General features: G+C 38.8%; 1 protein-coding gene across 5 annotated transcripts in view; it reads left to right on the top strand.

The window, feature by feature from the left end:
* Positions 1 to 1,730: 1,730 nt before the first annotated feature.
* SLC9A9 (solute carrier family 9 member A9) overlaps positions 1,731 to 24,552 on the top strand; it is a 213,233-nt gene continuing 190,411 nt past the window's right edge. The window contains exons 1-5 of one of the 5 annotated variants that reach the window (XM_055724067.1): positions 2,017 to 2,119; positions 9,326 to 9,444; positions 10,381 to 10,583; positions 14,551 to 14,628; positions 15,242 to 15,318. In XM_055724067.1, the coding sequence (XP_055580042.1) occupies positions 10,389 to 10,583; positions 14,551 to 14,628; positions 15,242 to 15,318 (350 nt within the window). In that variant the 5' untranslated portion in view covers positions 2,017 to 2,119; positions 9,326 to 9,444; positions 10,381 to 10,388. Of the gene's footprint in view, positions 2,120 to 9,325; positions 9,445 to 10,380; positions 10,584 to 14,550; positions 14,629 to 15,241; positions 15,319 to 24,552 lie in introns of all 5 variants that reach the window. The other 4 variants (XM_027811790.2, XM_055724065.1, XM_055724068.1 and 1 more) reach the window with 4 other exon arrangements.

Here is a 24,552-nt window from a genome sequence, read left to right as displayed (position 1 = left end):
CTTTTTTTCCATTGATTTTATTATAAGTGCCTGCAAATTACCTAATTTATAAGAGTAGCAAAAAGCTCTGGCTTTCATAATAAATAAGTATTTGGTTTTCATTGTGATAGTTACTAAATGTGGTTATTTTCAAATTATTTTTGGTTTGCTTTTGATACTTCCACACTGGAGATGGATGATCAGTCTCACAATGTTAAGGTCACTGTCATTTCTAAACTGTGACTATGATATCCAAATCAAGTCTTCATTTTTATTTTATATCCTTTATAAAGGTTATAAGCCTTGGCTATATGACTAACATTTTAAAGAGTTGCGTCAGCTGTATAACGAAATTACTACACCTAATTCCCTTATACATTATTTTGTCATTCAAAACATAGTGAATAATTCTCAAATAAAGTACAGGTTATCTTCAAAGTTTTATCCTTACTTGAAATTGAGTTGCATGGTTTGTTAATTTTGGAAGTGTCAGCTGGTTTTTGCCAACTTTTCATCTCATAGAGACTCCACTGATAATCAGTTCAGAAATACAGTTTTGACTTAAATAATCCTGACTACGTTCGCAAACTATCAGGTAAAATTACAAAAAGAAAGAGAAAATCATGGAAACACAAAGGAGAGAAGGTAGTGAGACAGTATAGCCAGTGATAGAGAATGAAAAAAAAAAAAAAATCGGGTAAGCAAAGAAAAAGTATTGACTAAAAAGAACTAGAAGGAAATTGGTTTTTATACAAAGTGAAATAAAAAAATAAACCCCTGTAAAATGTAATTAAATTAGTTTACAAAGAGGAAAGAATTGATTGTTTACCAAGCAAAAATTGTTTTTAAACACTAGATGGAAGCAGCAGTGCCTCCTCAGGAACACTCCTGAGCTACAGCCCTGAAATTACTGAGTGGTTATCTAGGTGTTTCTAGGTTATTCACCTTTGACAAATACTCGATTTGGAATGGATTCTGTACAAATTAGTCTGGCCCAAAATAAAATAAAATGTATGATATTTTGACCAAAAATAATGAAAAGATTGTTGGGTTTTAGTGAGAAGCTTTTTTTTCCTGATGAAGATGAGAGTTTATTTGTAATTCTCTAGTACAAAACACGTATTGTAGTCTTGAGCTCAGACAGAAAAGTCTCCATGAGTATTAGCTTTAAATAGTAAGACAATTTCTACCTTTTTCCTGGCTTAAATGAGTAATGGAAATGAAAACAGAAAAACAGCAGAAATTATGGAAATTAAATTCCACTGCATTTTACTCTGATAGGAATTTTTAAGTGCTTTTAATTCTAGGTAACTGGACCTTTGCTTTTACAGACATCTCTCAGTCTTCCTGCAGAATCAATACAAGTTCAAGGCCTGAATCTTGAAGTCCTTATTAATTGTTTTGTTTTATTCTTCCATCTTTGCACCAAAGTGCCACCTTTATTCTGTGTTGCTTACATTTAAAAATGAGAAAGAGGAAAAGGTTTCTAAACTCCCCAAATGTCACAAAGATTGACATGCCATTCTTTTCATGTATTTTTTTTCCATCTAAACTATCAAGACGAAAAATAATTTTTTTAGGATTTAGCTTATGCTGTAAACTACAGGAACAAACGTTACGAACACAGACCCATTTACAACAGAATTTTGGAGGTCAGCAGAGCCTGAGCCTTGGATGTGATCTGTGCATCTGCAGCTGGAGCGAGCCTGGTCCAGCAAGGCAACCGCCACGTTAGAAATGCGACGGGGCAGCTTTAAGAGGGAAGCAGGAAGCTGTAACGGGAACCCAGCTGAGCTGGAGCTGGGGCACTTCGCTAGGAGCCTGCAAATGAAACAGATGTGCTTGCTGTGAATTTCTGTAGTATCTGGGCTCTTTGTACCAAAGGTGATAGATAATACTTTCCTTCCTGTGATTATTTTTTTTTCCTTCTTTTATTTTGCACACATTTTCCATAAAGGGAATGAAATGGAGAAGTTGATGAAATATATATCAGTGAAAGATGAAGATCAGTTTTATCATCAGGGAGCTGTGGAGCTGCTAGTCTTTAACTTTCTTCTCATCCTTACAATATTAACTATTTGGTTGTTCAAAAACCATCGATTCCGCTTTCTGCATGAAACTGGAGGAGCTATGCTTTATGGTGAGTATAAATTCCAGTGCCATCTTAACATGGGACTAGTCACATATTTATGATCAGGCACTTGCGATCAAGTGCTGACAAAGCTCAGAAAATGTGCTGAACAAAACGTCATCAGCTCCATAACTGTGCAGGTAAAATAACATTAACAGTATCTCTCGTGAAGTAGCTAGAGGCTGACTGGTTAAAGGAGCAACTGTCTTGGGCTGGTTATCCTCACGATGTGCATGTTATGCTCCTCTGTGGGCAGACAGCCACTGTATGAGATGTTAGGAGTTAAGAAATTTACAGTTTTCAAAAGAATGATGTGTCCTCAGTGAAAGAGACTATTTCATTTGCTTTTTTCCCCATGCTTGTTTTGTTTAAAATTCAAAGGTGTTAGACTAAGGAACCTTGTGGATACAGCCATGTTGTCTAGTTTAAAAGATCTTGAGATTTTTCTTTTGTGCCCTTGAGGAACACACTTTGAAGAATGCTTCTCAAGTCTTCCCTGAATGCTGTCATCATACTGTAATTTCAGTTTGCCTGTGTAGCTCTAATCTTCTTTTATGAAGTTTTGCAATATCGTGTATCACTTTCATGTACAACTTTCTGCATTGTCCGCTATAAGAAGTGCTCACTAGTGTAGTGGTACATACACTGTATGTGTATGTGGTGTAGTGGTATACACTTACACGTACAATGATTTCTCTGTCATTCTCTCTTACTGTTGTTTCACTTTGAGAGAAGTATGCAACTGCCACTTTGTTACCATAAAACACACATAGGAGGGTAACGCTATCAAAATGGAAGATACAAATAAACAGCTGTCAGCAGCCAGCTAAAGGCCAGCCTGTTTTGATTCATATTCATTCTGTGCACATCGCATGTCCTAGCAGTGTAATACCCCAAACCGGTTATGTTAAGATTGCATATTCTGAAGAATATTTGTTTATCATGGCACCCTGCATGCAAAAATCTCTATGGAGGTTCAGCTGCAAGTCTGCAACAGAAAAGGCAACCGACTCCTACATTTTGAGATAAAAGTCTTCATTTGCTCTTTCCATATCAACTATTTTAAAATTATCTCAGTTTCACAGGACTGCAGCTGAAGATCACAGTGTTCCTTGTGTCCCTTTCAGACTATTTTATTAAAGTAACTGTATGAAATTTCAAGAACACAGGCTATTTCATCATCTTGGCTCACTTACTATCTTCACAAGTGACTTGATACTTAGAAGGAAAGCAGGTAAACAAGAAACACTTGTATTAAGCCAGTCACTGAACCCTTAACACCTGGGTCTGTGGGATCTCTTAATTCTCACCAGCCTCGCATGTATTTTAAAGTTGTGAAATAGTATTTATTTGGTAACATGCCCTTTTTCCAATCCTGAAATCTGTTGCACATAGAAAACACACTTCAACTGAGTCAGTTGAGACTGAAATACACATCACACGATACTTAGTTAAATGCAATGGCTTTCACTGATTTTTGTTTGTTTTACAGGGTACAAGCTACACAGCATCATGGAGAATACGTTTGCTTATTGCATTTCTATTAGCAATGAAACGGCAATATATTAATTATGATCAACTTTTAAATTATGGCAATGTTTTTCTAATTACATGGATTACATGGGTGACTCTTCTATAGTAGCTTTCTTTATGCAATTGTGCCATTTCCCATGTGCAACTGACAACATTTGCTGAAGATTTAGACAAAAGCCTATCAAAATAGAAATTAAATCTGGGGAAATACAACATTGCACAAACAAACCAGTATTTAATTAGTTTTATCTGGTTTTTGGTTCTGTTTTGCTGCTGGCCTACAACATTATCTGCACATCATAGGGGTAAGCAGGTCATGATATTATTTTGATCAGTTAAGAGACGAGTGCTCCAGCAGGACAGAGATTTTGAATTATTAAAAATGTTCATGAACAAAGGAAACATTCCTCATGATTGGAAACAAACTGTCTATTTAGTCTTGCATTATTTATGGCAACCTTCAAACACAGAAAAAAAGTTTATTCATAGGACCTAAGAAGCTGATTATGCCCTTTCAATCCTTAGAAATTTTGGATATGGGTTTAGGTATCTTTAGCATTGTGGAATAGCAATAATGAAAAGAAAGTGGAATTTCAGAGGTCACGATAGAAGTGTCAGATCAACACGCAGCAACTTCAGGAGAAAATCTTCATGGCACCAGGCACTGACTGTGAGCTAAATCCTGCCCTCTTATTTTTTGCCTTCATTATCAGAACAATTCTGGTTTGTACCCATTTTGTACAAACCAGATGTCTCTGCCCTACAGTTTGCTTTACTCCAGCTCATCAAGCTATTTGTTAGAGTGATAGAAGAACAAGGCCACTTATTTGCAGACTGCAGCCATGGTATGATAGATGGGTCTGTATTCCTTATCAAAGACAGCATGCCATTAGGGGTATAGTGCTGGAAAGGATAAAGTGAAATAAGAGGAAGACCAGGGAAAAAAACCACAACACAGAAATACAAAAACAGGAAGAAGTTTTGCAGTTACTGCAAAGTGCTGATCAGCCACAAACTAAGCACTAGGAACAACCTGATACAAAGTTCTATTTAAAGTATAGAACAAATGAAAGGGATATTTTGGTGGGGTTTTTTGGTCATTTGTTTTGGTTGGTTTTGTTTTTTGTTTTTTGGGGTTGTGGGTTTGGTTTGGGTTTTTTTGCCTAAGCTTTGCAAGAAAATGCACTTTTAGGCTGAACAGTTCCAGCCAAATAAAGCCCATGCTGGAAAACCATCCATTTAGAAACTTCAAAAACTGAGATGTATTTTTTTTTAAATTAAAGCAATGGTTCAACACCAAATATACCTATAGTTAAATTAAAAAATTTTCTGCAGTTGCAAAGATAAAACCCAAGGCATTTAGCATAACAGGAATTCAACATTATTTCACACACACAAAAAAAATAGTTATGTGTACGTATATACACTCATTTCAAGGTACTTAGCTTGAAATTATTTAAGCACTCCAAATGTTTTGTTTTGACACCAAACTGAAAAAATCACTCACAAACAATGAAGAATACAGACTTACCTGTTTATTCCTTCCTTCCTTTGCTTTCCAGTATCTCAGAGGAAAAGTTTCTCTACACACTGTAGCTTGGTTTGACAAACAGACCCCAAATAGTAAACTCAACTTAATTCCTGATCTCTGTATATCAGGGAGGCAGGTGGATATGAAAAAGTAACTTCGTGCCACCCAGAAATGGAAGAGCATTTTTATATGCATTATCAGCACAGTTTTCTATACAACAGCATAGTCAAAATCAGTGTGGTAGATTATTTACACAAGCAGTGATGAAAACTGAACAGCACTTTTCTCAGATAGGAGTAGGTGGCCTCTCTTTTAGCACCAGACCCCAGAAGCTGGCCTCTTAGTACTCAGCAATGGACAACTAGACAATAAAAGACTTAAGTGCCTATTAGCCAGCTCCTACAGGGCCTAGTATCTTTAAATACCTCGGTCATAAAACCTTAGATGGCAAATTCCCCACATAATACATAAGCTGGGGGGGAATAGCCAAGAGCTAGCACAATGAAAAACTGAGTGTAAGTACCCAAATTTCTCACCCTCCTCAGGATTTAGGTATCAGGGCTACACAGAGATGCTACCAGTTACCTCTGATTAACAGGCTAAAGCACTCCTGCAGGTAGGCAGCCAGAATTAAACTTTAGGAAAAAAAAAACCTAAACAAAAAAACCTCCCAGCAACAACTCACCAGGGTAATCTGTGCCTTTTATCTGCTGGGTTAATTAGTAACTTCAGTTGAAATTGATCTCAGCTTGAATAGTTCTTACCCCTAGGGAACGTGTGGTACCCATTGGGGCGGAGGTAAGGCTGCTTGAAGATGTGCCTGCCTTCAGAGTGGTGCTCTGTGGGGTTGGATGGTCACACTGGAGGGAAAATGCAAAAGGAATGAAAGACAGAACATGATCACTGTAGCACCCACAAGAAATGGCTCTGTGTTGTAGTGGTTGGAGAAGCTTACTGAAAATTTGAGGGAACTGGAAGGTCCACCAGTCCTTTTTGCTCTCCTTCCTTCCAGTGGTTCAGCTCCCCTCAGCAGTGGGAAAGCCGTCTCACAGGAGCCCTCCCACAGCCTCCTCTGAGCATCCCATGCAGCGCTGTTTGGAAGTGAGGCACCGTCAGAGTTCTCGGTTCAGCTTTGGTGGAGGTGTCTAATGATTAGGCAATATGATTTTTACACCTCCTAAATCCATTATGTCTCTTGCGTGAAACAACTGTAGTTCCCTTCTGATTGTGTGTTCTGGCTATCCCTAATTCTCAAAGGCAGCAATGGATGTAGCAAGTCCCAGAAACCGGCGTCTCTAGCCCTCAGTGAAACAGAGCACTTCATTGGCCTCCTGACTACAACATCCGCAGTGATGAAAGATTGTCAGGATTCAGGGGAAAAAGTAGGAAAACCATGATCAGGGCAGAAGCTGACATTTTATAGTAGGCTGATAAAGAATATTTAAATGAACTATGAAGAATGTTTCAGAAGATACATTACAAAAGCACGATTTCAGTTTGGAAGGGAAAATAGTAGAAAGGAGAGTACATTATGCACCTATTTAAAAATTAATTATTTCCATTAGAATATGATCTACATTCCCAAATTCTGTCATGAAAGAAATGTTATATAATGATTTAAAGCAGAAAGCACATTCCATAAATGATACACCTACTAAAATATTAAATACACTCTTCCCAGATTTTTAATTCACTGGGGGGTTTATATAGGGTCTTTGGCACATTTATTATTACTGAAGGAAGGGTAAGATCCCATCACCTATATTGACTCTTGCAATACAATGCAGCAGTAGCAATTGTCTTTGAACCTTCCATAGAGATTTGAGAATATTATGAATCAACCCATCATTATGTATCCAGTCCACATTTTGTTAAAATTTAACACAATACAGAATTTCCTTAAGAGCTACAAGGACCTCCAAGCCCCATTGATACCCAATTAGAATTGTATTGGAATATATATTATATATATATATATATATATATATATATAAAATATTATACAATATATGTAATTAACGTTATATTATATTTTTATATTGGAATATAATGGAATTTCTCCAATATGTGTATGCTGTTGGATACCCTCACAATTTCCTTGTTCTTTTAATATAATTTCATTATTTGTGTGGCTCTGTACATTACTCAGATTGGAACTCCATCAGAGGATAAGATCTAAAGCTAGTAGAAGAAAACTCAAAAGGCAAACTTGAATTCCAGTCATAAATCTCAGTCACCATTGATCTTTATTTCTCTACAGCTACTGTGATCACATTTTTTAAATATTCCTTTTCTGCAAATGGATTAATTTATACTCAAAGGCTGTCTTGCAGGACCAGGATCTACAATATTTGCATTTGTTTCTACTCCAGAAAATTCCTACAGAGGCAGTTTGAGACTACAGCTGAGGATAACGTATCTTCTCAGAATACAGAATAAGAACAGTCCTCTACTTCTAGTCTAAATTTGACACTACAGGTTGAAATAATTTTCTTTTGAATCGTTCAGTGCAATTGCATTACTGTAATTGAGAACATTCATTTTGATTTGTAAAACAATCAAACAGAGTTTAGTTCAAAGTATATGCTAAATTAGCCAATATAACACACATACTAGGAATCTCGGTATTGTAGGACACAGTATCCACCTGGCTGTACAACAGAGACGGTAAAGGCAATGTCAACTGCTTTCCACTGGTCTCCCTTGAGCAGTTCCATGTTGCCATTCTGAAAGTTATTAAGTGCACAAGCCATGTAAACAGTCAAACTTCAAAAGCTAAAAAATAAATCGGAAGAAGAACTCTGAATAGTCAGATTTAAACTATATGGTTTTCGCTCTTTATTCATGATTTTTGAGCTCTCAGTTAAAAATAGTGCTGTTTCCTTAAAGTCTTGTCTTCTGTATGCAGCAAGACTGTTACTTGTACAAATGAGCATGATGCTCAGTGTTGCCAGTATAACAGAAACGAGGCTATTAGAAAACAAGATTACTGTCCTACATAATTCTGGAAGACATAATGTGAAGACCTAAGTACAACTATTCAGAAAAAGGCAGGTTAATATGACAGATGCTATAAACAAGCAGGTAAATATTAGAGACCAGGAAACAGAGCAAGACAAGAAGTTGGGCAAGCACAGAAGAATCATGTCTGGGAAAGATAATGAGGGACATACAGGGAAATTCGGTCAGCAGGCAGAGAGAATTCAGAAGGAAAGAAATAGGAAGTGAAAGAGGAGATGATGGGATAGGTGAACAGGTTGTAACAGCACATTCGTCTAACCAAACACTTCTTTCTCTTGACTACACAAAACCTATTCCCATCTTGTGATCTGATACTGACTCTAGTGAACTGTGTTGCCAAATATTCCTGTTTTTGAAGAGTCTTTTTCTACCAGTGTCCTTGCACAGGCATTGCTGGACATCTGCAAAATATTTCTGTTACCTGAGCTGATAAAGTCTGGTAACAGAAGTGCAAGAGAGGCTATATTTTAAAACACTGAGTGACAGGAATAAATATGGTAACAGAAAAACTGAAAGTTTTTTATTCCAGAGAATGAGAAGAAAACATCAGGTCTTGCCCAGGCATCAAATGAAGTTGAATTTTTAATGTATTTTAAATTTAATTTGAAAATGAAATATGTCGTTCTTCTAGAGGAAATTGAATAAAAATAAGATGAAAACCCTGATAGTTTTAACTAGTGAATGTTTTCCTGGGTTCTGAGACATCATTTCAGACATCTGGGGCTGACCACTGTAGAAGTCATATTTCACAGTAGCACATTCATTGCTTGCTTCCCCTTTCCCATACATGCTTTCTCCTAAAATTTTGAGGAATTCTGTCTTTTACTACAGCTAGGTTTATTATCTGATTTGTCGCACAAATGCTGTATAACTTAAGAAAGTGGCCTTGGGATTCTCTAGTGCTTATCAAAATCCTCTACCATTTAAAGAAAACAACCATATTAAACAATATATAAAAAACAAGCATAAATGCATATGCATACTAAACAAGCAATAGAGCTGTTACTCTGTTGTAGCATCAGTCCAGGAAGCAACAAACTTGCCTTACATGAACTAGAAATCTGCTGTTCAGAGAGTCTCAGTTACAGAAAAATGCAGCAATAATAAAGACATCCTATTTATCTCCCTAGGTATTTATGATCACTTTTATCACCATGGCATCTGATTATTGGATAAAACTTAAACTTCATATTTTTCAGATCCTTATCAGCTATTTCCTGCAATTTAATTTCTTTCTTATCTTTCATCCGTAAGTATATCTGTCTAGATATGTAGATGTCTTCCATCAATATTTAATCTGAGTAGTCTTAGCATTTTATGAATGTGTTCATAATTAGTAACTGTAAAGCTGTGCATCATATAGATGGGACTTAAAGCACATAGGACATAAAAGAAGCATGGAAATTAAATTTGAAACCAAATCCAAGTTTCTGAGGGTGAAAATAATCTCAGTAATGTTATCTGGCTAAATACTGGTCACCCCCCCTGAAGTATTCTTGCAAGCTCCCACTAGAGCCAACAGAAAGACACAGATCCTCCAGAGGACAATTGCAGAAGTACCTTTTCCTCTGTGTTGACTGTAAAGGAAGACAAAATGTCTGTCTTAGATAAAAGTCCTAAATTATAGATAATCAAATCAATTAGTCCCATTCTTAATCTTCCTTTCCTTCTTCCTGCTTTTATTTTCCCATGTTTATACAGTCTCAAAAATAGTGTTCTACAGAAAGCAAAATGTGCCTGAGGATAGTGTCGGAGTTTTTCCCCTATGAATGGTGTAAAATCTCCAAAAGCACAGCTGATTTTCATATGCTCAGTACAACACATTAATTATGCAGGCAGCCCCCTTCTCCAAACCTCTGTTGAAAATGCAGTGAGTGAGCAACTCAGTTAATAACTAAACTAGAATGATTCCAGCAACCAGATCACAAAAATAGGAGTACAACTGAGCATATGTCAAACCAACATCTGTATTCCAATGAAATTATGATGACCATACTTTATGGTCATCTGTGAAGTGTTGAGTGAGGTAGGTGTACCTCTGTGAAGGTGGAAATACTGAGAACATGGCGTCCTAGCTTTAATAGAGTTCATTTTTGTTCAAAACTGTAATTGTGTAGCATCAGATACTAAAAAGTACCTGAATCTCCTTAGTTTTGTTGTTTGTTTTTGTTCTTTTGTTCTCCAGGCCTTGTAATGGGATTAATTATACGATACACGACAAAAGCATCAGATGTTGAAAGCGGAACTGTTTATGAATGTGAAAAGCTGAAATCTGGGCCATCCACTTTACTTATTAATATAACTAATCAGGTCTATGAATATCAATACAAAGGAGAGATCAGCCACCACAATGTCAATGGCCACCAGGGCAATGCAATGCTTCAAAAGGTAAAACCTATGTTGTTTTTGCTCTGAACTGTGTAAGATATTTCTTTTATTTACACCCTTGAGAGTGGAAAACATTTCAAGCTAAAATGTGACAGAGAGAGAGAGAGGCTATTCTGAATTTAGGGTGAGAAGAGAACAGGAAAGGAAGCGAGGTGTGGTAGAAGCCTGACCATCACATAGCATACGTCTGGCTATAGCTGCCTGAACTCTTTTAGATGACAATCCCACATCCTGCAGACACCGAGTTCACTTGCTGATTCAGCTGTTACCTCGGACTCATCACCACCAAAACCTTAGAAGCCGCACTGATAACTTTACTTGTTCTCTGTTTTAAAAGTGACTTGCTCTGGCAGCATAATGCAAGGGAGGTTTACCTCTTGTGTGCAGCAGAGGTAACGACATGTTACAAAATATAAACTTGTATATATGTAATCTTCCACAGATGTGCGTGTGTGTGCGGGGGGGGGGGGGGGGGGGGGGGGGGGGTTATAACACTTAAAATTTTGTGTTACAATGTTCTCATACATTCACTCACTACCGCAGGGCTTTCACTGGCTGATCCCAAGCTTGGGCAGACAGCATTGCGGCAATTCAGGCTGGATGCAAAAAGGGAAGTGTAGGGGGAAGTTCAGTCTTATACAATGTCATGGCCTTTTCTGTTTTCCAGTGTATAACAATTAAAATATTTTACATTAGTATAGTCTTTCCCCACTCTTGCAATATTTACTTCTGTAACATTCACTTACTTAAAAAAGAGCAGCAATTTAAAGAACTCATGAATGCAGAGGGACTTTCTGAAACCTGGATTTTATGCTCAGACATCACATATACACATGTAGCTTCTAAGCCTTTGCCAGTCCTTTTTGACAGTATCGCAATATAGTATTTTGCTTTCTCAAGTATTTTTGCGTATCTAGCACAGTAATACATGTTCCTGTGTATTATAGTGGTTATCATTATAAAACCTTTTAAGTTATGTTAGAATGTACGCTGGGGAACTCAGCAGAACTAGGATTTAACCATCTGCTCAAATTCCTTGCTGACACACCATTGTGTGCCTATTATTACTGCCAGATCCTTGCTGTTCTCAGAAAGAACTGGGCTGTCAAGGACTGTTAGAGCTGTGGTGGGTGGAGACAGGAAAATACTGTGGCAGTCAGACCAGTCCGATTTTGCTGAATCTTCATCCTTTTTCCTGCTAGTTGGCCGCAAGAGGTTCGTCTTAGGCAAAGTGTGTGTTGAGTTTCCAAGACATATGTACTAATCCATTACATTTGAACATCTTCATCAAACTTGGTACTCTAAAGCTGACTTGTGTATGAGAAAGGAGCACTAACTCCCACAGAAGATTCTGTTGCCCTTACAGGGATTGCCCAATCTTTCTTCTATAGTCTCACTTTGCTGGAAGATTCATAAGAGTCTCGACTGTGAATTGTGCATTTCTCAATATTGCTGGAGAGGCCTCAGTCTGTCTGGGATTTTCACTCCTTTTTCCTTTAAAATTATTTGGCAAATATCCTCTTAAAAAGAATTTATTTTTTTTTAAAAGAGGAAAGAGGGAGGAATTCAACAGTATTTAGGAGACAATAACAATGCCTGGCAGTCTTCCTGACTGGCAAAAGGACTAACATAAAAACCAGAAAACAGCATCAGACCATGCTCTGGTTTTTGTGCAACTATAATTCACTTGACCTCAGTATAAGAGTTTACTAAGTGCATTTATCAGAAAGAATAGGCTGTGCCATGACTTACAAATGTGTATACTTTAGAACACGGTTTTAAAAAATAAAACATGCAGTCAGGATTTTTAATGTCTATGGAAAAAATGTTTTAATGTATTTGTTGAATTAATTCCAAAATTAACAGTTGAGGCTGTTAGTTCATAAGTGAAGAAAATCCTTATTCTACCATGTTTTCAATGAAGTTACCAACACAACTGAATTTGCTGGCATATTATTTGCCAACTAGTTTTTTTCAACTTTATAATTCAAAGTAAGCAGAATGGAAAGAAAGGCTGAGCTCTCGCTTCCTGTTTATCAAATCAAGCTATGTGTTAGTAAGAAGACAGAAGTAATTTTGTAGGTCAGTCTTACTCTTCTGAAGCTAAATAATTAATCTAGAACACTGTAGCCTTAAAATATCACTTTATCTCAACAAAAGAGCTGCAAGCTTTTGCATTAATTACACCCTGTCTCTTTTAAAAGGATTGGTATAATATAGGCTGCTGACAGAGCAGTAAACAGTACACAGGCTTATTAATTTTCTTTTTCTCCAGCAATGCTGTGGTTTTAAACAGGATTCTATTTTACTGGAGGTTTGTAATGAATTGCAGTGACTGAACATTGTCCTTGGTCTCTCTCCGTGCCTGAATTTGAAAGCAAATATGAACAGTGTACCGACAACAGCTGGAATAAGAACTTTATCCCTTGTCTAACATCATCCTCATTCTAGCATTACTTTAAAAAAAATAATGGGTACTTTATAAACTGTTTCTGGCTGTTGTAGAAATAAAAATGTGTGTTTTGCATAAACAGGGCTGACATTGCACAGGCATTTGAGTGTAACAAACTGCCTGACAGAGGATGAAGTGGTGTCTGCTGCTGTGCCAGCCGGTGGCTTGGAACAGGAACCACAGGGGGACTAACCCAGTAGCATACCATCAGTTCTGAAAGCAAAGAGCACTTCAGCGATGTCTTTGCAGAAAATCCAGCTAATCTTCAGAGAATTGCTGAATCTACTTCTTAGTTTACTGAGGATACAAGGAAACCCCTTTGCCAATAAAACAGATACAAGACAAGTAGGCAACAGGACAGCGTCGGTGCCTCTCAGATTTTGTGACACAAGGGGTACGTTGCATCTTCAGTAACACAGAGACAGACATCACCAGAAGAAAATTACAGCTTCATTGCCATGCCAATATGGCTTATGGTGTCAGCACATATAGAAATAGAAAAAAAAGCAAGGAACTGAGGATGTTACTGGTAAATTAGTCAAGCTGCTAATAATTAAGGCCATCACAAAACCCTCAGATTGAAATCTGGAAGAAAAGGCTTATGCCATTTGTGAATGTTATGTCTGTGTAGGCAGTCCTTCTGCCAAAAAGGACAACTTGTGCTTTGCAAAACTTACATTTTCATAGGATGCAGAAATAGCTAGTTATTGTGGAGAATCTAGAGCTTGTTTTGTTGCAGTCAGGCCAAAATGGATTGCCTGGACTGGACCAATTATACTTTACAAGATGTGTTACAACAGAAATGAAGCTAGTGAAGCAGTCAGCAGATTTACTGAGAAACTTTAAGACAGTAAAAAGCTATGCTGGCAGGTTAGCAGAGCTGATAGTACAATTGTAGTTTAATGAGTTATGTCGCATCTGAGCTACATTACCTAGCCATATGCAATGTTCCTTGCCTGCTGAAAATGTGATATAAAATATATTTTTGATCACTTTGGGGTTAACTCAGGTGAAGTAAGCAAGATTAGCAAGCTCTGACTGTGCCTAAATAGATATACTTCAAAGGAAACATTACGCTGGTTTTGGTAGTGCAGGCCTTTTCTTTTATCACCATTCTGTATGTGGGGAACTGAAGCTCAGCACTGATGATGTGTCTTCCCTGAAACTGAACAAGAAGTCCATGACTGATCCAGGAATTAATCCATGGGACTGTCAAGTTGGATGTCTGGTAGTGCAGATGCTATCACAGGGAATACTGCTTGTATGTGTTCCCCGTAAAGCAGTGCATAGCTGATTTCCTTCTGTAAGGAATGTTTTTCAAGTACTATTCTAGATATATATAAGCAGTAAGGAGCTACACACTGATACTTGTAAGAAAACAGCTGAGTAACATTCTGGCCTGCAGACATTGAAGCTGATCCAGAGATTAATCCTGATAAGAAGTTACAATCAAAGTCTATTCTATCCAATTAAATGATTATTTGTCCTTACTCTCTCTTTTTTCCTTTCCGGCAGATGACATTTGATCCTTCCATCTTCTTCAATATTTTGTTGCCACCCATTATATTTCATGCTGGATATAGTTTAAAAAAGGTATGAGTCTCTTTCTTGTATTACAAAAGTGGCTGAATGTGATTGCTACTTTGTAGATCCAACAGGCCAGTGACAGAGCAGAGTTGGTTAACAATTATATTGCATGGGAAGAACTTGACAGGAATGGAAGAAAATGAAAGATGCATGGACCTCATTCTGCTCCCTTTCTGCATCTGTGCAAAGATTTGATCGCGCAGTTAATAACACTTGGGCATTCCTGTTTTTAGAAGAGACCACTTCAAATCTGGTGACACTGCACGTAGGCAGCAGCCTACCTGTGGTTTGTATAGTGCACAATCAGGACGTTATTCAAGGGATGGGATTACAACAGTCTTTGCATCAGATACTTTCAATGTGAACTTCTGTTATGATCCTGAACCATTTGGCCGCATACATAAAAGGGAGAATTTTGATGGCATTCCAGCAGGCCAAAAATTAATCATCTGAAATTGTATTTTCCAAAATAACTGAAGTAGACTATGTTGTTTCATCTTATATTTGAGGTACAGGTTGTAACAAAAATGGCACTTCTAGGTACAGTGTTTCAACTTGGTCTGAATGTTCTTTCATTGACTATATCACAAAGCACTTCTTTTCAAACTTGCCTCCCCAGAGACATTTTTTTCGTAACTTAGGATCAATTTTAACCTACGCCTTTTTGGGAACTGCCATCTCCTGCATTGTCATAGGGTAAGTTAATGCCTTCTGCTATTATTGCTCAAGTCATTATTAGTGCTTGGTATTTTTTTCAGCTAAAAACTAAACTTTAAAAAGAATTGTAGATCCTGCATGGTCAATACACTTCACAACTTGTGTAACAGATAAAGTAATTCCTTATCGGGGAATGCTGAGGTGGAAAAGGCAAAATTATTGGGTAGTGAGAACTGTCCAGGGCATACAGGAAATTGTGTCCTTGATTTCTGGTCTGTGACTGATGTAAGCATGAACTGTTTTCTACAACCCTGTAGCTTTAACCACCTGTCCTGAGACACAGAACCATTCTCTTGAATGAAATTCCATGCTTCTAACTAGAATTCCTTCAACAGGAGAGCAGATGTATAATAGAAAAGGAAGGCCTTCAAATCTCAAAAGGGGGAAGAACAGATACCTAGTAGCATATATGTAAAATAACTGGAGTAATTTCAAAGGCTAAGTGAAACTTTTATTTGAAGGTTACATAAAAAGCCTCAATCTGGAACGATGTGTGAATTTAGCCTGGGAATGACTCAATGGCTTCTGCAGAAAAACAGGAAGGGAAAAAAGCAGAACTCTTCTTGTGCGTCCTTTCACTTGTCGTAGAGTCCTGGCTTCAGCTGGGATAAATTTTCTCCTTGGTGGCTAGTGCAGTGCTGTGTTTTGGATTTGGTGTGGGAACAGCATGGTTGGGGACTTTCTGGTTTCTCAGGCCTTGCCAGCGGGAGGGCTGGAGGGGCACGGGAAATTGGGAGGGGACACAACCAGGAAAGCTGACATGAACTGGCCAAAGAGGTGTTCATACCATGGGACATCATGCTCGGTCTATGAACTGGGGCGGTGTTAGCTGGGGCTGCCAGTCATTTCTGGGGGACCGGCTGGGCATCGGTCAGTGGGCAGTGAGCAGCTGCATCATGCATCACTAGTTTTCTTTTCTCCCTTGCCTTCAGATTTCATTCCTGTCCCCTTCTCCCTCCTTTTCATTATAACTGTTATTATTATTATTATTTCAATTATTAAATTGTTCTTATCTCAACCGTCAAGTTTTACATTCCTTTCCAATGCTTCTCCCCACCCCTGTGGGTGAGGGGGAAGTGAGGAAGCAGCTGCGTGGTACTTAATTACAGGCTGAGGTTAAACCACAACACATTTAGACATTTCTCTCCTGTAAACCAATTGCTCATAGCTCTGTGAGACTGCAGAAAAGCAGTAGGGCTTTCCAGCCCAGTGATGCTCTTACACATGCATTTGGTTTATGAGCTCTAACATGTGTCATTGCCTTTGTAAATGGAAAACATCAGAGCAGCTTTGATAAGCTTGTTAGAAGAAACACACTGAGTTTAGCCTAAATTCCAAATACTTTCATTCTTATATTCATGTTATTTTATCTAAAACAGAATAAATGCAGATAGAATCTACTACAGAAAGTTCCTACTAGGAACAAAGCCTACTAGCAGTTCAGAGTTCAAGCCCGTAGTCAGGGACAAGGATCCAAAGGAAACCCTAAGGAAGAGGAGTAAACACTGAGCAGCACGGGGACTTGTGCTGTTTTCCATAGAAACCCACAACCCCCACTGAAATCACTGCAGAGAAGGCAGTAATATATTCAGAATAGGGCTTCCACGAACGTGGAGCGTGTTTGCGTAATGTATATGTCAGGATAAGATTGAGATAATGAATGCATGAAGAAGAAAGATGATACAAAAACTTTACTAAGAAAATTGAAATTAAGTCCTAAAAGGAAAACTTGTCCTAAGAGAGAAGGGATGAAGAGCTATAGTTGTTGTTACAAAAGAAAGGACAGAACCCTGAGTTACTTCTGGACTGCGTTGCTGTAGACAGCTATTTTGTGCATAGGTAGGATTAAGCATTGTGCTTACTTTTTATTATATATGCACAACACATATACATGTGCATCAACATAGACAGGCATAGGCTGTATCTGCAGCCTCTCATCTGGGGCTGTGCTCTTTCTGCCTGAGTGAATTATGAAGCGCCCCATCGTGAACTCCTCCTGTGGGGTTTGCTGTAGGGACAGGGTACAGCCTATAACGAAGAAGGACGAGGCTTCTCTTTGTAAACCAGAAACAGCTGGGAAACATTGTCAATAAAGAACAGGAACATCATTTGTATTGTTGCAAGCTCTTAAGAGCGCGAAGTTGCCATGGAACAAACTGATATAATGGTGCCTGTCTCCTCTTTGTAAATCTTTGCTTTTGTGTGAAAGGCTGTCTTCTGGCATCAGGAAAGAGGAACTGTGTGGAATTTGAGTGAAAAGGCGATAATCAGATATTCCCACTGAGGGCAGGGGAAGGAGGGGTAAGAGGGATTGTTTTTTCTTAGTTAAGGCAGTGCTGAAATGTAATCGCTTTCAGCTGAATGTCGCTGTAAGAAACGCCTGCCCATGCTAGCTGTAATCCTGTCCTCAGCCACTCCAGCAAGTTATAGCAGTTCCCAAGCTCTCCCAGCTAGGCCAAATGATGCCCTTCGCACCAAGTCTGACCAGCAAGGATCCATGATCCATGCAGAGAGGTCCCATGAGGGAAAGGAGAACATCCCCCACTCCAAGCCATATTCACTTTGAAAAATTCCTGAAGTTGTCCCTTCATGGTGAACAACAGCCTGCTGACTGGGTCTGCATGATGTAAGATCACGTAAGATCCGGACTCTCAACTGGTCTTTTCTCTGCCCGTGGTTCCAGCTTCCTGTCCCCTGAAGAACAGTGTGGATGATCAGTGGGACAGCTCTTTACTCCTAGGGAAAATCATAGAGATCTTTCAGCAGCCTTCCCTGATACAGGTGGGCAGCCTCTTGCTGTAGCAGACTACTTGAGTTTCACAGACTTAGAGAATAATCTAGGTTGGAAACGTTGACTGGACATCTGCAGTCCAACTTCCTAATAAATATGTGAATGGCTTCAAATTTAAATCCGGTTGCTTGGGGCCCCATCCAGATGAGTTTTGAATATCTCCAAGAATGAAAATTCTCACTGGGAAGCCTGTTCTAGTCTTAACCACCCTCACTACAAAGATTCTTTTTCTGTATATCCAACTGAAATTTTCCTTGCTTTTACCTTGTAACCTTTGCCTCCCATCCTTTCACTGTGCACCCCTCTGAAGGTGGCCTCATCTCTAATAGCCACCAATTAGCTGAAGATGGCAGTTACCTCCCCTCCTAGTTACAGGAGAAAGCGAAGCTGCTTTTCTCCAAGCTCAGCTCTTTGTCTCTTCTCATACATCATGCCTATCAGCTCCCTAATTATCTTGGTGGCTCTCTCCTGGACTGTCTCCTATCAGTCTTTCTCATACTGGGGGTCCAAAACTGAACACATTATTCTAGGTGCCACCTCACAAGTGCCAAGAAGAGACTAACTGCTTGCTCACTGCACTTCTACGAATGTGATGTGGTTTGCAGTTAGCCTTCATAGGTGCAGTTATGAAGTCCACTTCTGACTCATGCTCAACTTGCTATCCTCCAGGACTCCAGGGGGTTTCTGCACACAGCTATGTAGCCAGCCATGCTCCTGCATGACCTTTGCACAGGGTAATTCCATCTTTGCAATATGTATCTGGATATTAGCTATGTGCTGATGACTGACTGTAAGCTGAAGCAGTACTGAGCTGATGCTACTTGGTGAGCCCATGAAAACTGGGCTGCTGAAAAATTAAATGAACATCCACCCTGTTTTGTTTTTTCTTTTTTTATCTTTTAGAAGAAGCAGGGAGAAGGGCCAAACTTCAGCTTCTGCAAGGAATAGTGTTCTCTTCCCTCAGATTTTATTTTGCTATCTGGAAGATTATATGCTATCTGATGGGATGCATCTTCCAGAATTGATGCCTATGATAGATATTGTCAATTTTGATAATGGAAGAGTGCTCAAGTATTTGGAAAAAACTCGACACTATGGTAACAGCCTATCAGAGCAACATGTGAAGTACTGAATGGCAGAGGGGGTAGAAAGATTTGCATTGACACACACACAAACACACACTCCCCCTTGAAACATCTTGACTTCATAGATCAGCATTCTCAGTGCCAGCCAGCACCAAGATGCCTATGCATAGGAGCACTGACATCATAAAGTTGGCCTTATCTGTGATTTTTTATTTGGTTTCACTTGGGTTCTTGCAAATTGCAATGCCAAAACCACATTTTAGATATTCAGAACGCAGCATGTTTGTACTCACTTACTCATATTTTTCCAGCCTGCCTGGTACATTTGGCAAGACCTGATTTTTCTGGAATTCAAAGCACTCTGAGTGTGCAGCTCAAATAGCAAACGTATTTGCACACAACTCAGGCCAAGTTTGATCTGTCTTTGTGGCTGCAGTGAGAATTTTGCTTGAATAAAGCTAAAACAAAAAAAAGGATCTGGGTCAGAAAAAATAGACAAATTGTAGTTTCAAGACAGTGAAGTTACGAAATACAAACAGCTGATAATGCTGGTGTTAGGAAGAGTCATTCCAAGATCATCACTGTTTTAAGGGGAAAGATGTAGGTGTTTATACTAGCTACTCAGTTTGCATAGCCTTCTCTGGCTGGAGAAATAGGATGTCTCCATATTCCAACTAGAGCCAAAGTTGGTTAGTTTGGCCTGATTAATTCCCATACAAGCCTGTGAGAGCATGGATGCTTGCTTTAGAATAAGCATATGAGACTGTTTCATGGTAATCATGCTTAAAAGTGAACTTCTAGTTAAAAGAAACCACACAGAGTCAAAATATTTCTTTTGTGCATCTTTGTATAACTGCAGTGACTAAGTTTGGACAAAGAAGTCTCTTCTGACATTTAAATTAAAGTGTGAGGAATAATTCGTCATACTTGATTCTCACAGGCAGTCAAGAATGCTTTCCCTTGCCATTCCTCACCATTCTACAAATGAATATTCAAATGCTTATTGCATATGCTCACTAAAACCTGAGATTATGATATAATATTTTCTAAATTCTTTCTTTCAAAAACTAGATCTTAAATGGTTTTGTTTGAAAACCAGAATTATTTTTTTGTTTCTATACACAGCCATACACATAAATAAATATAAATTTGTAAGAGAGAAGGAAAGAAATATCAAGAAATAGCAAATACCACTTCAGATATTTTTGAGAAAACAAAAGGCGTGAGGTTGGGCTTTCCATCACAACCTTGCTATGAAAGTAGACCTTATCCATTCAAATGTCCGTGGTATCGAGATTCTATCATCATGTGAAAATGTTTTTTTCTTCACCCTTAACTGCACACTTGTAACAGCCCCTCTTTGTGCCTCCTAAAGGAGGAAGGGATGGGCTGAAATAAGTGTTGCTAAAAAGCAGCAGTAGAAAGAAATGTTCCACTTGCCTTTACACAGTTTAACTGGGTATGTTGCACCCTGACATAACTATACAGACAAAGATTTAGTTGTCTCATCAGTATATCCATCCAAATGTACTTCTGAAGGTTAGGAGACAAATCCCTCCCACTAGCATACCATTTAAACAGACTATTTATGATTAATCATCTTTAGTAGAAAACAGTCTTTCAAAACAAAAGTGTGACCTTTTTTTGCGTGTGTGGTATATTCATTTCCTCCTGAGAAGTTAGCTTATTTTACAGCTGCCTCCTCAACAAGAAGTGGCTTGCTGTGCTCTTATGGGAACATGAGACAGGACTATTGATATACTGATACACTGACATATTCTCAGTAAACACAGGTTACAGGTTCCGTCTCTCATTAAGCACGCAGCAGTGCATGCCTGAGAGGTTCAGCAGGCAATAGTTCCGTTTACTGAGCACTGCATGGCTCTGGGGTGCGGGGTTTTTATCATCACACACATCACACACACACACCAAATATTTCAGAAGTTTGGCAAATGCTGGGTGGATGTGTAGTTAGGGTATAGGTGTGTTCTATATTACCTTCTGATTGAAGCTGAATACAATACACAAATGGGGTCTGCTGATACGAAACAGTATCGAGTTTATAATCTGACTATTCTTTCTCATCTGAGGCCTATGGACAGATTTAACAACTTGGAAACTTGTAGCTGTGTGCTTCAGCAGAGCAAAACCAAATGTTAATTGGCTTGAATCTGCTGTACAGTGCTGTGGGATTCTGCTGGGTTTGGGAAACAGTTTCTGCAAGGAAAAATGGGGCCAGGTTAAGGGTAACAGAAAAAAAGTCTTCTCTCTGTTACAGAGCTCTCCATAAACTAAGTAAATACCTTTACAAGGATTATCTGCTGCTACACCAACTAAGCTCTTGCTTTCCCAGATAAACATTTTTGTATCAATTCAAAATTAATTCATGTACAAGGAAAGTAGCAATTTTTTTTTTTCTAACTAAAATATTGTTTTCTAAACTGCATGTTCCCACCAAAAGATGCAAAAACCCCCTCCAGGTCCACCTTTCCTCCACACACCACCTGTAAATGGCAAATATCTAACCTCCGCGAAGGCAAGAATAAAAGCTTTGGTTTTGGGACAAACAGAAACTGGTGAGAGGGGGCTGGTGCTTTAAAGATTAACTGAGGAAGAAAAAGGGAAGAATTATACATAGACCATTTACCCTCCTCAGTGATAAAAACCCCAAACATCACCTGTCTTGCTTTAATAATTTCTATTAATGTTTTGAAGCCAGATATTCAGCCTATGACTGGAAATAAAGACAAAACTAGTAAGCAGACATTCATTTGAATGTAGTTTAGGTTTTGTAAGAGTATAGTTCCTGTATTGGTATCCTGTTTTGGTTTTTTGGCTGCTTTCATGTCCCATCTTGGAGTGAATGCAGGCATTTTCTTTCAGTCATGAGGCAGTATTGCACCATTTTTGCATTGACTTGAGGAAAGTCAAGAAACAGGCAGGATTTAGCTGAAAAATCAAGTTAAGTCTTTCCAGAGATCTCCAAAGGCGGCAACCTAACACTGAGCCCCAGAAGGAAAAGAATTGGTGTGTTTAGTTGTTAATGCGCTGCTCAGTGGCCCAGTGCAGTAGCTTTAATTCTTTGGTCAGTCCAAATCTAAAATAATTCTGTTGCAGTCTGTGAATTTGCAAACTGCAACTCACAGCTACAGTTGCAAGAGGAAGTTCCTGCTCATCACTTTTGTTTAAAGATATTTGGTGAATCCAAAATGGGTTAGTATAGTATGAGTTTAGAGAAGCTTGAAAATACACATCTGCTATGGTATCTGGGTATAGGAATTTTGCAAAGAGAGTAAAAAAGGGAAGAAGATTTCTCACAGCTATAACTCCCAGCGAGTCCTAAAAGTTATAAAGTAGTAAAAAAAGCCTGTAATTTGCATGACTTGTCAACCTACGGATAACAAGCTGAGTTAAATCAAGACACTGATATAAAATAGTGTTTCCCAGACCACTAACACCCACACAGAGCTGAAAGCTCTTCCAAGAGTACTTTGATGCATTCAAGTACGTCTTGCTGCAAGTTAAGTCAGAGTTTGTAGCTATTTCACAATAAACATCTGACATTGTTTACTGCAGCAGAGTTGATCATGCAGAAAACACAGTTTTTCTTCTCATAAACAGATGTGGTGAACAGCAGGGTGTAATTATTTGTCTCTTCCAGAAGAACCCCTCAGCATACTAAGGATATTGAAAGAATTGTATTATAGGAAACACCAAAGGTGTGGGAATGCAGAAGCAAAGAACCTGGAATACCAGGAAACTCATGTAAAATCAAAAGGATGTTTAATTTGGTATTTGATATCCAGTAGGTTCTCCAGGAATCCAGCAAAAAATGTTAATCCACACGCTTTTCTTAAAAACACACAAATGACATTTGTTGCAAAATAGGCAAACCACTCAAGTTCAGATATTTTCCAAGAAGAAACCCTACACTGGAAGGAAGAGTTTGTTTGGGTTTTTTTGTTTGTTTTGGGGTTTTTTTTACAAAGTTTCTTTCCAGTTGCCTTAGAAGTTGAAGTTTTTACTTCAGGAAGGAACACTTTTGGATAGATCTGTTAATGTCTTCCTTCCCAATCTTCACGGATCCTTTAAGAATTGACACCCAATGTGGTCTCCAAAGACTGCCGTCCCCTATTTCTCTGGCTACAAACCACCCACGCACCTGTGCAACCCAGCTTCCTTGGCTGCAGCATCATTTGGAAGTCTCAAGTTTGCAAGACTACTCGCACAGTCTATGTTAACTTCCAGGGAAAATGTCTTTACAGAGCTGGTGAAATGGAAAACATGCATCCCTTCTGGCCCTGTATCCTGACAGACCACTGCCATTCTTAGGAGTACGTAGTTCCCAGAACAATTAAAGACTACAGAGGAGTTGAAAGCAGAAGAAGGAGGTATACTGACTCTGCTGTAGTTGTTCTTTTTCCATACAATGGATACTCTTGCACACTGCATGAGAAAGCTTCATACAAAGCATATGACTGAGGAAGATACCTCTACTTCAGCCGATGCTATGCGTTGCTTCAGGCCATACATAACTGTATGGCTTTGCTAGGTAATGAGCCATGCCACACTTCCTTCTGAATCAAGCTGGGCAATGACATGAGCTCTGTCATGTACACAGGAATTTGTGAATTGGTTGCAGTGTGCGTTGAGCTGCTTCAGGGTGAAAGGTGTAACAGAAATTTGAAAGAGAGAAGGAAAATCCTATTCTACTTCAGTAGCATTGAGCTGCCTGCAATCTTCAGTCTCCCCAAACTGACCAATTTACTGTTAGACAGATAAAATGCTGATCAGCCTTTGGAAGTGTACAGGCAGTAGTTCATTGGTGTGCTTGACGTAGGGCAGAAAGGGAGAGTGTGACGCAGACCTCCTACCTGTTACCTTGAAAATTTCATAATACACCAACTGAGAGGATGCTTTGTTCACTCGCTCACCACCATCGTACATAACCCTCTTCTGAGCTAGTTGATCAAATAGGACGCTTGCACCTGATAAAACTTTTATGGAGCACAACTGCTATTAGGCTGAAATGTTTCGTAAACACACCAGCTTTCATGGTGGCTCTAGGATATATGCTACGCTCAGTGGAGACAGAATCTACAAAAGCTGGTCTGATCAGATAGTCAGGTTCTGCACAGTGATAGATAGATATTTAAATATTTTCTTCAGCTCCTGTTTGTTTCCGAGTATTAAGATGACCATGAACCATCTAAGGTGTTTCTCTTGTCTTGGTTCTCCTCTGAATACTTTCTGTCTGAGAAGAACTCCATTACGTTTGACTCTGTACTCCATACATTTAACTACATTGATAAACGGCAGCAAGTTCAGCGGGTGGCC

Source organism: Falco cherrug, chromosome 11 (assembly GCF_023634085.1).
Source record: "Falco cherrug isolate bFalChe1 chromosome 11, bFalChe1.pri, whole genome shotgun sequence".
In the NCBI taxonomy this organism is placed as follows: domain Eukaryota; kingdom Metazoa; phylum Chordata; class Aves; order Falconiformes; family Falconidae; genus Falco; species Falco cherrug.
Note: the sequence above shows the minus strand (reverse complement) of the source record. Positions and strands in the feature narration are given on the sequence as shown.